At 29.9% G+C, this 13,390-nt stretch overlaps 1 protein-coding gene across 3 annotated transcripts in view; it reads left to right on the plus strand.

Annotated features, from left to right (window-relative positions):
- LOC143222136 (helicase ARIP4-like) overlaps nt 1-13,390 on the plus strand; it is a 66,510-nt gene that overhangs the window by 37,977 nt on the left and 15,143 nt on the right. For all 3 annotated transcript variants that reach the window (XM_076448157.1, XM_076448155.1, XM_076448158.1), the window contains exons 14-19: nt 3,445-3,667; nt 4,813-4,991; nt 6,847-6,967; nt 8,105-8,280; nt 8,906-9,084; nt 10,973-11,160. In XM_076448157.1, the coding sequence (XP_076304272.1) occupies nt 3,445-3,667; nt 4,813-4,991; nt 6,847-6,967; nt 8,105-8,280; nt 8,906-9,084; nt 10,973-11,160 (1,066 nt within the window). The remainder of the gene's footprint in view (nt 1-3,444; nt 3,668-4,812; nt 4,992-6,846; nt 6,968-8,104; nt 8,281-8,905; nt 9,085-10,972; nt 11,161-13,390) is intronic.

The following is a 13,390-nucleotide window of genomic DNA, read 5'->3' on the forward strand; positions in this document are numbered from 1 at the left end:
CTTTGCCCCGAATACTCTATAAACATGGAGATAGACCTGCATAACTCTGGGGTAGCTGCAGCTAATTCAGCGAATGCTGGAGAAAGCTTCAGTCCTCACAATTTTGTAATGAACAATAAACACCAGGGGTTTTCTTCTAAAAACTATCATGGCATTTGTTTTATACATTTTATTGAGAAAACAAGACTTCAAACACCTTTTCACAGCACTGAGGAATCTGACTTTTTTAAATTCAAGCCAACGTTATGTAGAATTAACACCATTTAAAGGAATTCAACATTTGAAGGAGTTCAGTGTTAATAATTTTAGAAGTACTTGCTAATTTTCATTTTTTTTTTCTCTTTCATCAGTAAATACTTAATTTCATAAAGACTAGTGTTAACTTGTCTATGTTACTAAATATATTTCTGCTGACAGCGACGTGATAACGTTGTAGAATTAATAAAATTAAGTAAAGTTTCAGTAAATTTTGAAATATTTATCATGGTATGTTTCAGCACAGTTTATCTGTTATCATCCTGTCTCTTCGGTGTATTTTTGTATGGACTTCTGACAATTATGCACTGTATACAAATGTAATTTTTTTAACTTTTTACACAGTGTAAAACTTGAACTTAACATGTTCTTTTAATTTCCTTTCCTTGAGAAAGTTCATGTGTATAAAGATAAGATTTTGTTCTGTATTTTTGCTTAGTTTTGTTTGTTTATTTCTGACTTATTACCTTTAATAATATTTTATTTTTTTTTATATATATATATATATATAATTTATTTGTAACATGATAAAAATAAATATTTTGCATTATTATGCAGGGTATGGCACATTTATATGCCCAATTTAAATAATTGTGAACTTTTCTTCATCAAAGTATCTCAATGAAAAAGAGAAAATTTGTGAATGAAATAAAAGCCTAGTCTATTTTTCTTTACTATTCTCTCTACAGTAGACTGATTTCACCAAACTTGAGGCTTGGGAAAGTGAAGTAAACAGTTACATTATACTTTGTATTGTAGTGATATTTAAACACCTAGTAGGCTTTGATGCTGATGCATATTACAATTTCAGATAGCCTGAAATTGAGTTAACTTCTAAATTTAAGTTATTTAAATAAATATATACATATCCAATTTATAATACTTGCCAGTAAGATCAATACACAATTTTCTTTTTTATATTACACAGCTATAGCAAACCAATAATATATACTGTCTCTTAATGCATCTTGTTGGTTGTATTTATAGGCATGATGAGAGTTTCTCAAAATTTCAGTTTACAAAACAGTATAGACAATAAACCATTGTTTATGTACACTAACATATATTGTTGATTCTTGACACTCAAGAATTTTTTACAATTTTAGTGGATAGGTGAGAATTTCAAGTACAGATTTAACAGTACAAGTTATGTACATTTCTAAGTGCAAATTTAACTTTAAAAAAATATTTACTGAAGTATATATACAATTGTAAATTAATCACAGTATATATATTCTTTTAATCAACACTAAATACTGTCTAGTTAGAAACAGGTTTGCTTCGCTAATGAAACCCATCATTCCCAGGTAAGCACTGTTCGTCCAGGGATGCATTTCCTGAATGTAGACTTTGCCCTAATGAAAGAATTATTTACATTTACTCTGTTAACAACGATCCCATTTTGTAGTGTCAGCCTATTAAATTCAGATGTGTACTACCTATAAAACATAAGATCTGAAAGGGCTTGCCCAGAACTTAAATTTTATATGCCTGTAGAATAATGTAATTCTATCTCATCAGTTCCATGTAACACTTATATACAGAATTAAGTTCTAATGCTCATTTACTTTTGTAGTAAATTTTCTTTCAAAATTGTTTAATGAGTTTGTTTATGGCATATTGGAAAATTTGGCTAGATATTTGTTGTACATTACTGTTAAAATACATGTCTTTGTATGAGTTACTTAATTTTCTGTTATATTAAGCTGTTTAATAAATGAACTTTATTTTTTTAAATTGTTATTTGCTTCATAGCAATATTCAACCAGATGTTGACTTTACCAAGGCTGTAAAATTTGGGAAGTATGTTTTTGTGTGTTGAACATTTAAGTCTTATGGTGGTTAAACTTTTTAGTCATGTCTCATAAAATAACTCTGGATTTTTTTGTTATCAAGTACAAACTTACAGCTCAATTCCATCATTTCTTGACCCATTTTTAGTACAAATTAGTTTTACTTGGGTGGTCAGATCCTTTTGATTGATGTATTTGACGATGTGCAAGATCTCGTAGATTAATTTATTCTAATCATGCCTAAAAGAATTTCAATTTGAGGGTAGGCTGGTAAAGATTCTAGTAAGTAATAAATTGATTTGGGTGTATGCGAGCCCCATGCTTGTTGTTGATGCACTAAAATAGAGTTATTAGGGGGGGGGCAGTTCTAATAAATTAATTTACTCTAATTCTGCATAAAAGAATTTCAAGTGCTGCAGTTATTGAGGATTACCTCTTGATACTTGAAGTTACTTTTAGGCTTAGCCTTTTGGATCCATTCATCAGAATCTGTTATATCAGTATGAATAACTTGGATGTTATCTATTTATAACATAAAGTCTATTGAAAGCTAATAAACTTTCAAGTGTTTTATTTAAAATCTCCATTGCTTGGTTACTGACCAGGAAAAGCTTTCAGTAAGTTTGTGTACAAATTGTGTTTGATCTGCCCATAAACATTTAATACAACATTGAACATATTCTTACTTTACACCATGACTCTAAATCTAACTTTCCTCTTCTTTTTTTTTTATTGTTCTTAAAAGCTAGAATAAAAATTTATATCAATAACAATATGGGCTAAAGAACTTTAGTTTTTCTACTTGGTGTCAAACTGTGACATAATTGTAGATGTTTTCACTTGTGTAGATTTAATATCATGTAAGTTGGCATTGTAACAATTTTGTTTATATTGGTTTGTTAAGTGTTTGCTTTTTTAGTGATGATGGAAGCTTCATATTTGCACATGTGTAGTAGTCTTAAGTTTATCCTTTTTGTTAGTAATGAAATATGTTTGTTTCAATTAAATTATGTGTAAACTAAATATCAGATAGGAGGAACATAGTTGTACAAATACTTATAAGCTATCCAGTTTATGTTATGGCTAACTGAACATGTTTCGTAGTAATTCATTTTTCATTTTCCATTTTTAATCATTGTCATAATTAATAGCTTGTACAGTTTATAATTAGGTACTGAGTGCCAGTAATGCTTGAATAATTCTACAGGCTATGATAACAATATTACCAGTTAGACTTGAGTAATTGTATGGACAACTGACTATGGCAGTATCACCAGTTTAACACAAGTAATTGTATTGACTACTATATATTACATTGATTGGTATCTGGGCACCACAACTTTATGGTAAGCACTTTCTTTTCTACATTCAAGACTTTTGTTGTTTATGTTTTAAGGCTAGTCCCCTCATGGTTGACTATCAGCCGAGGATTCTGGAAAACAGCTATAAGATGGAGGTTTTGTTTGCCATCATAGAACAAACAATTTGTGCTGGAGATAAACTATTGGTTTTCAGCCAGAGTCTGTTTACACTGAACCTTCTTGAAGATTTTCTGGCCGTGAGAGCTGTTCCGTTAAGGTCAAATTTAGAAAAGTGGTGTCGTAATGTGAACTATTTCCGTAAGTAAACATTTCCAATTATGTATTTAAACATAGGAGTACACTAAGACAGTAAATTGTGAATAATTTCAGTTTTATTGTGGTAGTGTGCTTAACATTAATGTGTGTGTGAGTGTGAGTTGCTGATATGTACTAAGAGTATTAGTTTATATGAGAGTTTTCAAAACGTATGTGTTATACTTTAGAAAGAAATTATATTGAAATGAATTACAAATGGAAATATAATATTGTGATTTACACTGTGTTTGTGACATATTGTTTTGGGGTTAAATCATCCAAATTTACCTAAAATGTCATTTAGTTAAGTAGATTAATGGCTTGAATTTAATACACTTAGTTTTAAAGATTTGTTTATCAGCATTTTCAAACTCATGGCTGTACTCATTCACCTATGAGGAACTTGTAAAGAACAAATTTATTTTTCTGTACAAAACCTGCAAGCTAATTTAATAAAGTAATTACAAATAATAGCAAGTGTTTCAAAAATTACTGATACTGTTTAAACCACTGTGACCCAGAAATTAATAGTTACATTGTTGTGAAAGTGTATATAGACCAGTTTGACCATGAGAAAGACAATGTACACAGATATTGTGTGATATAATATTGTCACACTATATGGTATCAAAAGAGATGTCATCATATAAAATCATATTCAAGTGCTATTGAATAAGCCACCAAATGTATATGTTCTCTTCCACTTGATTGTCTTGGACTATACATCAAGTTTCACAACATTATATATTTTAACAGGTTTAGTAAAATATTTTCTGTTTTTAAACCAAACACAAGAAAAAATCTGATGGGTCATGAACCTTAGGATAGATTATATTAGTTTAATTGTAGTAAAGTGAAGTTTTACACTTTGCAACTATCTATGCAGTATTGACACGACTTCCCATATTAAAAGGCTGTTGATTGTTGTAGCATTGTGAATATTTTGTGAAAAATCGATATATTAATTACACAACTACTTCTTTAAGTATGTGCTGTGAAATAATTTTCATTGTCAGCAGCACCAGATGACATGGTGTTATTGGGTATTGAATGACATTTATCATAGGCTTTTGTGTTTTTGAGCAGTTGGAGCATTATATTTGTTTTCTTTAAAAATTTCTGAGTTTCTAATATTTCCAACTATTTAGGGCTTGATGGGAGCACTAATGGTTTGGACCGAGAAAAACTAATCAATGATTTCAACAGTAATCCTTCTGTAAATCTCTTTCTTCTGTCAACGAGAGCTGGGTGTTTAGGAATTAATCTTATTGGAGCTAATAGGATTGTTGTGTGTGATGCATCCTGGAATCCTTGTCATGATGCTCAGGTTTGTTATGTTGTTTTTTTACAGATTAAAAAGATGGGAACAATATTGGTGCTATTACAATTTAGATATAGTTGTATGTGATTGTGTCCTGTTCCAATAACATCAAGTTAAAATTTTTTTCAATAATATTTATAATCATCATGACAATACTCTTAACATACTATACTAAACTCCATTATGGTCTAAAACATTTTTTATAACTAAATGCTTCATTCATATACTTAAAATCGACAGAAATAATTTTGTCTTCACTTACTAAAAGAATAATTTCTTTCATGTAACAAATAGTTAGAATGAGAGAATCACCAAATTACAAATAGTTTTTATTTAAAACTTGTATATGCAATCAGTGGTAACACCACACAGATCAATTAGTAGTTTATATAAGAAAGAAAGCAGCATCTTTTAATGATGAAGTAATATTGGTTCTGTTACATAAATGATTACTTAAATAACTTGTCTTTTGTTAGCTTTATAATGGTTACTCCAGTGATCTGTATGCTTCAAAATATTAAATTTACACAAATATTAATAAATTTAAGAAGCTTCATCTGTTATAATTTTATCAGGGCTGCCTACATTGTCTCAAAACTGAGTTTAATGTCAGTTTAAACTTTTATTCTATATGAAGTGTGTGAATTTGAAGTGAATGTAACTGATTAGTTAATCATGATTATTTTTTTTATATAGTAAGTTTGAAACCCCATCACACCAAACATGCTCACTCTTTCATCCATGAGGGCATTTATAAAGTGACAGTCAATCCACTATTCATTGGGAAAAGAGTAGCCCAAGAGTTGACAGCAGGTGGTGATGACTAGCTGCCTTCCCTCTAGTCTTACAGTGCCAAATTAGGAACTGCTAGCACAGATAGTCCTTGTGTAGCTTTGTGCAAAATTAATAAAAAACAAACCAATTTTTATCGTAAGGACAGGACCTCTTTCTTCTAGAGGGTGTAGGCATTTTCTTAAACAATTTAAGATGTTATGTCATTTGATGTTATTTCCACTGAAAATAGCACTTAAAAACAACACTTTACCCATGTCCTCAATAGATTGCATACAAAACTTAAGCCATATACCTAATGTCTTTTCAACTTTTTTACTCATACTAGAAACAATCTATTTTTGTACCACACCTATTTAATTATTTAATTAAATGTTTGAATTCCATAACCTTGAATTGCTACACGATACAGTATAGTTGAAAATGGTGGCTTCAAGTGAAATTTTATTTGTATTGACTAGAATATTTGTTTATGTTGGTGCCATTTTGTGAAGGTTTTGTATGTCCTTACATCATACTGATGCAAAATTTAATTTTCTAGTGATATATATATTCTTATGTAAGATATGTTGCATGTGTCCTGACCATTTTGTGTACTTGACCTTTATTCATGTACTCACTGTATGTTTATTTTTTTTTTTAAATATACAATACAAATATTGTTACATTCTCTACTTGTAATCATTGTTATTTGATGTATAACTTTAGCATGTATTTCATGTAAATATTCGAGTCAGTCTATTTTATTCTAGTTTATATAATTAAGATAATCTTTTCTGTGTAATCAGATTTGTTTGTGTACTTTAAAAATGGTCAGTATTTAGTGATATAAGCAGTTGTATTTTAAATGTTTACAATATCTATGTTAGCCATACTAACTTACATTGTTAATTTTTCACTGTGGTGGCACACACAAAATGCACTGAATACATCTTTATGGTTAGATTAATTATTAACTAATGGTGAAAATATTTAATGGTTTATAACTTATTGAAGCAAGCTGATGCATTGAAACATGTAACTTTAAGTACAAGCCTTTTGTATGATATCCTTTTATTTGTGATTATAGGCAGTTTGTCGAATCTACCGCTATGGGCAGTCTAAACCTTGCCACATCTACCGACTTGTTACTGATAACAGCTTGGAAAACAAAATATATGAACGACAGGTTAATAAGCAGGGAATGTCAGGTATGCTGCTGCTGCTATGTTATTTTGATTTGAACTAGGTGAAAAGTGGAGCCTTTTTAGATTAATACATAGATCATATGTATTATCATTATGAAGCAACATGTATCACAGGTGTATCCTACTTATAAGCGAGCTATTATTTAAAAATAATATTATGGTTTGAATATTTACATGTATGTATATCTCATTTATCTTTCATATAGTTTTTAACCACACAGTTTTATTTTATATTGATATTTTCAGTTGCCAAGCATCTGTGTGTGTGTGTGTGTGTGTGTGTGTAATAGAAGCTTTATATAAGATGTAGGTAAGTATTGTTCAACTTAAATTATGACAGAGAAAATGCACTAATATATGTCAATAAAATAAGGTAAATAGATTATTCTTTTGTAAGGAACAGGTTAAAAATATTTTCTCATTTACGAGGCGACTTTTATCGCTTAGACATTTCTAATGTGTAAGCCTTGTAGACATTTCATATAATGCCATCCATTCACAACAACTGTGTATTTGAAACATTCAACAATGTAATGGCAAGCAAACAAAGCTGACATAAGTTGATAAGAGTTATAATTTTGTATCTGCAAAATCAAGCAGAAAAGTAATGGGGTTGATATCTTTGAGGTTTCATCAACTCTGTTATGATGTTAGAAAAAATATACTTTAAAATATATTATAGGCTTCCTTGTGTCAGTTTTTGACAAGACAAATCTGTCCTTATTTGTGCGACTTTTTTAATAAATATTTAGAAAAAATTACTTATCCTAGGCAACAGTAATAAAGGTAAATGGTGGTGAGCAATGCTTTGTTTTGTTCTTTTATGTTTATTTTAAATTATGTTCTTAAATTTTTTTGTTTTAATGATTGGTTCACTGTAAATCTAGTTTTAATAAGCAATAGTTTAGTCTAAAATGTTATGCCTATCTCACTGTTAGTGGGAATTATTCTTTTAAACATGACTTCTCACTGGAAATCCATTGAGAAAACATTGTGAACTTTACTGACAGTGGTAATCACTTTACAAGTTAATATTTAAACATTTTTTTTATTCCTTTGAAAGTGTAGCAGCAACAGATATATATTTTTGTTACCTGGTTTTTATTTTTGGTGTCCTCTGGTTTTACTCTCTCTCCTAAGATCGTGTTGTGGATGAGTTAAACCCAAGTACCAACTTCACTTGGAGTCAAGTCACTAACCTTGTTAACTATCAGGAAGAAGAAAACCCTGTTCCAGACCTTTCTGACTCTGCTGCAAAAGCAACAGACCCAGTGATTCGTTATTTGTGTCAGAATATGAACTACTGCCTTAGTAAAGTAAATATAAAGAACTAAACTAATAGTTTATAGAAGGATAACCATAGAGCTTCATTTTTCTTTTACAAACTGTGGAAGAGCTAACATGCATTATTAATAAAATTAAAATTTGTTTAGTAAATGAATTCACATTTTGATGGTAAAGATGGAAGAAAAAAACCTTTACCCTCAGGTTGAAACTTAAAAAAAAAATTATTTTTTAGCCAGTATTTTATGTTGGCTAAAATAGTTTGTTGTTGTTATTATCAGGGAGATAACTGTGCTTTTTTTTTTTCTCTCTCTCTTTATCTTACTGTATTCTTTGAAGCTTACTTACAGAAAGTTAATAACAGTGATTGGATATTTTTAATGAAAGAAAGTATCAAAGTTATATTAAAATGTTAGTTTGTGAACAACATGAAATTTTTAGCTGCCGACTAAGACTTGTCGGTCTTTCTAGTTGAAATTTTAATTTTTATTTTATTTTGTTGTTGTTGCTATTACTCTGATGGCTTTGATAAAGCATTTATGTAATGTACATTTTGTATGGAATTACATTTTTTGTTTTCATGAGAAGTTGTGGTTTTATATATATATATATATATATGTGTGCAAGTCAAGCATTTTCTTTGTGATTCATAAACAGGAACCTTTTGAACATGAATCTCTGTTGATTGACCGAAAAGAGCTCAAACTTACCAAATTTGAAAAACGTATTGCCAAACAAACCTATGAACTAGAAAAAAGAGCCAGTATGTGTGGAAGTGGTTTTATGAAACCTGTTTATTTTAACAATGGCCAATTTCCTGTAAACCCTTTGGGAAGGTAAAGTTTTGTAATTTCAAGATAACTTTATTTTCAAATTCCATAAGTAAATTTTGAGAATTTAAATCAGTTAAAGATAAAAATAAAAGTCAAATTTCATATTCTGATACCACAATTACAAAGATTGGGTATGTTATGTTAAAATGATTTTAGTCCTGCCACATTTTAAAGTCCATATTGCAAGTCCATTTATACTTTTATTTGATCACTGTATCTTGCCAATTCTCTTGCAGCATAGTTTTCTTTGCAAAAGCCCCCAAGGCTCAGTGAGAAATCTCAGGTTTTCTAACACTAAGAATTGGAATTTGCTCTTACAACAGGCAGAACTCACAAAACATGTTGTGTATCTCTGTGCTTAACAAAAAATAAACCCTAACAAAAGACTGTCATAAGATTTTGATGTTGAAAACAAATCACTACTCCTTAAATGCTTTTCATAATTTAATTGGTATGACAATATCTTGTTGCATGTTTCAATATTCTACTTACACAGAAATATGTATGTTCTGCATCTGGTGATTTGACTGGTGTATCTTTATATGGGGTTCCATGAACACCCACTTCATTCTACAGCTACTTGAAATGTGCAGTAGTTGAACAAAAAGTTTGTCTGGAGATCTTATTTAGGAGAACTGTTGTCCTTTGGGTCTCATTTACAGACTCAAGTTCCTTCTTAATTGCCTGAATATAAGGTGCATTTTAATTTTGAAAGATTCAGTGGAATAAAATTTGTTTTTACACATCAGTTGTACAAACTGTATTGCTAAATACAGTAAACAACTTTTGATGTATAAAAAATTATAGGAAATCTTTCATTGAAATTATTTGTATGTGTCAATTTTATGAAAATTGTTAAGTTTATATGTGGTTATACACTAAACTAATACATTCACCTTCACATAAATTTTTATCACTGCTTGAAGTGTTACTAGCATTCATCAGACTTGCTTTCTTGAACTTTTGTGCAGTAAATGTTGTGGTAGGTATTTTTTGGGAGAAAAGTGCTCATTATATTTGAGCAAATACAGTATGTTGTATACTGTTGTTTGAGGCACATGGGGGTATTTTAACGCTGGCCTTTATTCATGGATTTTCATCTCTCACAGATCACACACTGCTTACTATGATTGAGGGTACAACTTGGTTAAGGTCTCTTTCTTGGTGGTCTTAGTGTCTTAATTTAATCCATATACCTTTTTTTCCCAGTGTCATTAAGCACAAGGGATATCCTTATCTTGGAAATTCTGAATCTTTGATCTGAACACGTTTGTGATACGAGTTTATGAATGTTTTACAATGGAAAGGGCTGTTACATATCCTTCACAAAAGCAACCACTTTTTTGTGACATCACACAACCTATGGAATGTAGAAATTTAGTTTTGATACACATAATTTCATCTTAACCTAATATCAACTGGGAGGTGTCATGTGATTTGCTGATTTGCATGAACAAAATCATGTTAATATAATGTACTCAGCCCTTTGTAATGAACAGAATTTGTAAAAATTTGAACAATCTTATGGATATAATCTCTTAGTTAATCACACTATAATAAGAACTTGCTAATACAGTATCATTACAGTTGTAAAATGTGATACCATGAATTCCATGTTTAACTCTTTCTATACAGGCATCATTTTGTGGGTACATCACAAGGTTTAACTGAGTTAAATTAAAAGTGAAGTGTAACTAAAGTAACTTATTATTAATGTATACAAATAAACTTTGGAATAAAACAACTAAATATCCATATTTTGGTATTGTACAAGCCATATCTTAAGGAAGCTGTTTATTCACTGAGATAATTTATAAATTATAAGCATAATGTTTCTCAAATGCATGATTCATAATTGTCAATGTTTCTTTTTAATTGTCTGTTTTGTTAGACCTCCACTTCATGGACCACCTCGTGGTTATCCTGGTACATGGTATGCTCGATCCCAGCCATCTACTTCAGTCCCTGTGCAGCCCATGAGTAATATGGTGGGAGGCCGTCAAGTTTCACCATATGTGCCTCTTATCCAATTCCTTATGAAGCAAGGTGTTAATGTTCAGAGAGTGACAGTTCCAACTAGTGAGTTGATCTTAATTTGTTTAAGCATCAGAGGTATAATTAAATATATATTTTTCTTTCCTTGTATACTTTCAGAGGCTCAAATCCCATCATCAAACATGTCTGCCCTTTTAGCTATGAGAGCATTACAATGTAATGACCAATCCCACTCTTCATTGGTAAAAGAGTTGGCAGTGGGTAGTGTTGACTAACTGCCCTCCCTCTAGTCTATTACTGCTAAATTAGAGATCACTAGCATATATAGCCCTCCTGTACCTTTTCACATAATTGAAAAGAAACCATGTATTATAATTAACAAATTGCATTGTGATATCGAAATATTGTTTAAACAGGATAAAATTACCTAAAATGTTTATTTAAGGAATGACATTATTTTAACTTTCTTGTAACTTGCTCTTCCAATAAATTCATAGCAAAATAAATGACTGAAAATAAGATTCAGGATGTAGATGTTATATATGTTGTTTAGCCATGGATGGATGTTAGTGATACTATGTGGTTCCTTCTCTCTTTCTCTTGCTTGTATGTGATTTGAAATCTGCTGTGTTATTAAAATATCTTCTAATTTAAGTGATTTTGTGGTTTGATCCATGCTTTTATCATCTTTTTTTTTTCCTGTGTTCTTATTTGAAATTTTCTTTTGATCACAACTGAGGAAAACTTGACTTTTGAAAGCAATAATCAGGTACTGCTGTTGCTTTTAGTTGTAAATGAATGCAATTTTAAAAACCTTTGATAATGGTTTTAACCCTACTAACATGGGTCAAAGGATGTAATCTTGTTTATTGACTCATTCAAAAGTGTAATGAACTACTATTTTATAAATATGTCAATAAGTTTGGTTTCAAAATTGTAGAGTATAATTTAAATTATAGTATTATGTATTAGACAATTTATTTTAAAGTAAATATTAAAATCCTAAACATCAATTTTTTTCTATGTCACGTGGAATACTGAGTACAAAGTCTGCAGTTTCTTACAAATTAGATTTTGAAATTACTGATATTGATAAGCTAGAATACAACATAAAAACCTCCCTATTTTTTCTATTTTCTGATATACTGATGTACTTATTAAATCAATGAAGGTGGCCTTGCCTACCTCTCCAGTTTTGGAAAATAGTTGATCACATACACCTACTTCACCCAATCATGTATGCGTAACTAACTGAAAGCTCAGAATGCCCCCTTGTGGTTTTCCAAGCCTCTGAAGTTTTTGCATGGCAAACATTTCTTTTCATGCAAGATTTCAAGCAGTGAGATAAGACATTACAATAAATAGTGACCTCAAACTTTCATATTTTTTTTAGACCCAACTACACCTTAGTTACTAAGATTGATAAATTATAGTGGAATTCTGTGCTATTTACACAGTAATTTATGATTTTGCATTATTTCAAGATGTGTGTGTGTGTGTATATATTTAACAAAAAAAATTTTACATCCTCCTTGTACTAAATTTGAGGCTTAGCAACCTATGACAAGCAACAGCTTGAGTACAAAGCTCATAATTAGAAGAGATGACTGTTTGCTGCACTTCTTTATTTACTGTTTTGTATTTTAATAAAAATAGATTTAGGAAATTATTTGTAAGTAGTAAATACATATGTATTATGACTGAAATGTGACTGTATTGTACAAAATACTAGTTTGCTAAAACACATCCAGGACAAGTCACTTTTTAAGGGCCAGCTATATATTCTTGGATACAGTAACATGTGTTCTGCATTGTTGCAACTTCTGTAATGTTAGATGGGCACTGCTGAAAGGTCAGTATAATGAAAAATAATAAATATGTATAAATGCATAACGTTATGAAATTTAAGCCACTTAGACTAAACATTTATGGCTTTGTATTATTTCTAGTCATTCTAGAATGAAAAAGCATAATTTATATTCATTTTCTTTTCTTTCTTTTTTTTATGGTGGTTACAAGGTTGGTCAAATCAACCAAACCTGTACAAATAAAATATAAAGATTTCACTTGTGAAATTTGAAAATATTCTAATGCATGAGAGTATTTTCAATCTTCAAACATTCAAAAATAAAAAAGGCATGAGAAAAGCATTACTTAAAAATTCTTAAAACTTTAATTTTAAAAAAATTTGATATTTTGCATACAAAAACCTTGTAATGTCTATTGATAATCTGTCAAATTTCATGAAGATATTTTTACTAATTTAAAAGTTATAGCATTAAAACTATAAAGAAATGAAAAAGCTATACCATTA

This window comes from Tachypleus tridentatus, chromosome 8 (assembly GCF_004210375.1).
Source record: "Tachypleus tridentatus isolate NWPU-2018 chromosome 8, ASM421037v1, whole genome shotgun sequence".
Classification (NCBI taxonomy): domain Eukaryota; kingdom Metazoa; phylum Arthropoda; class Merostomata; order Xiphosura; family Limulidae; genus Tachypleus; species Tachypleus tridentatus.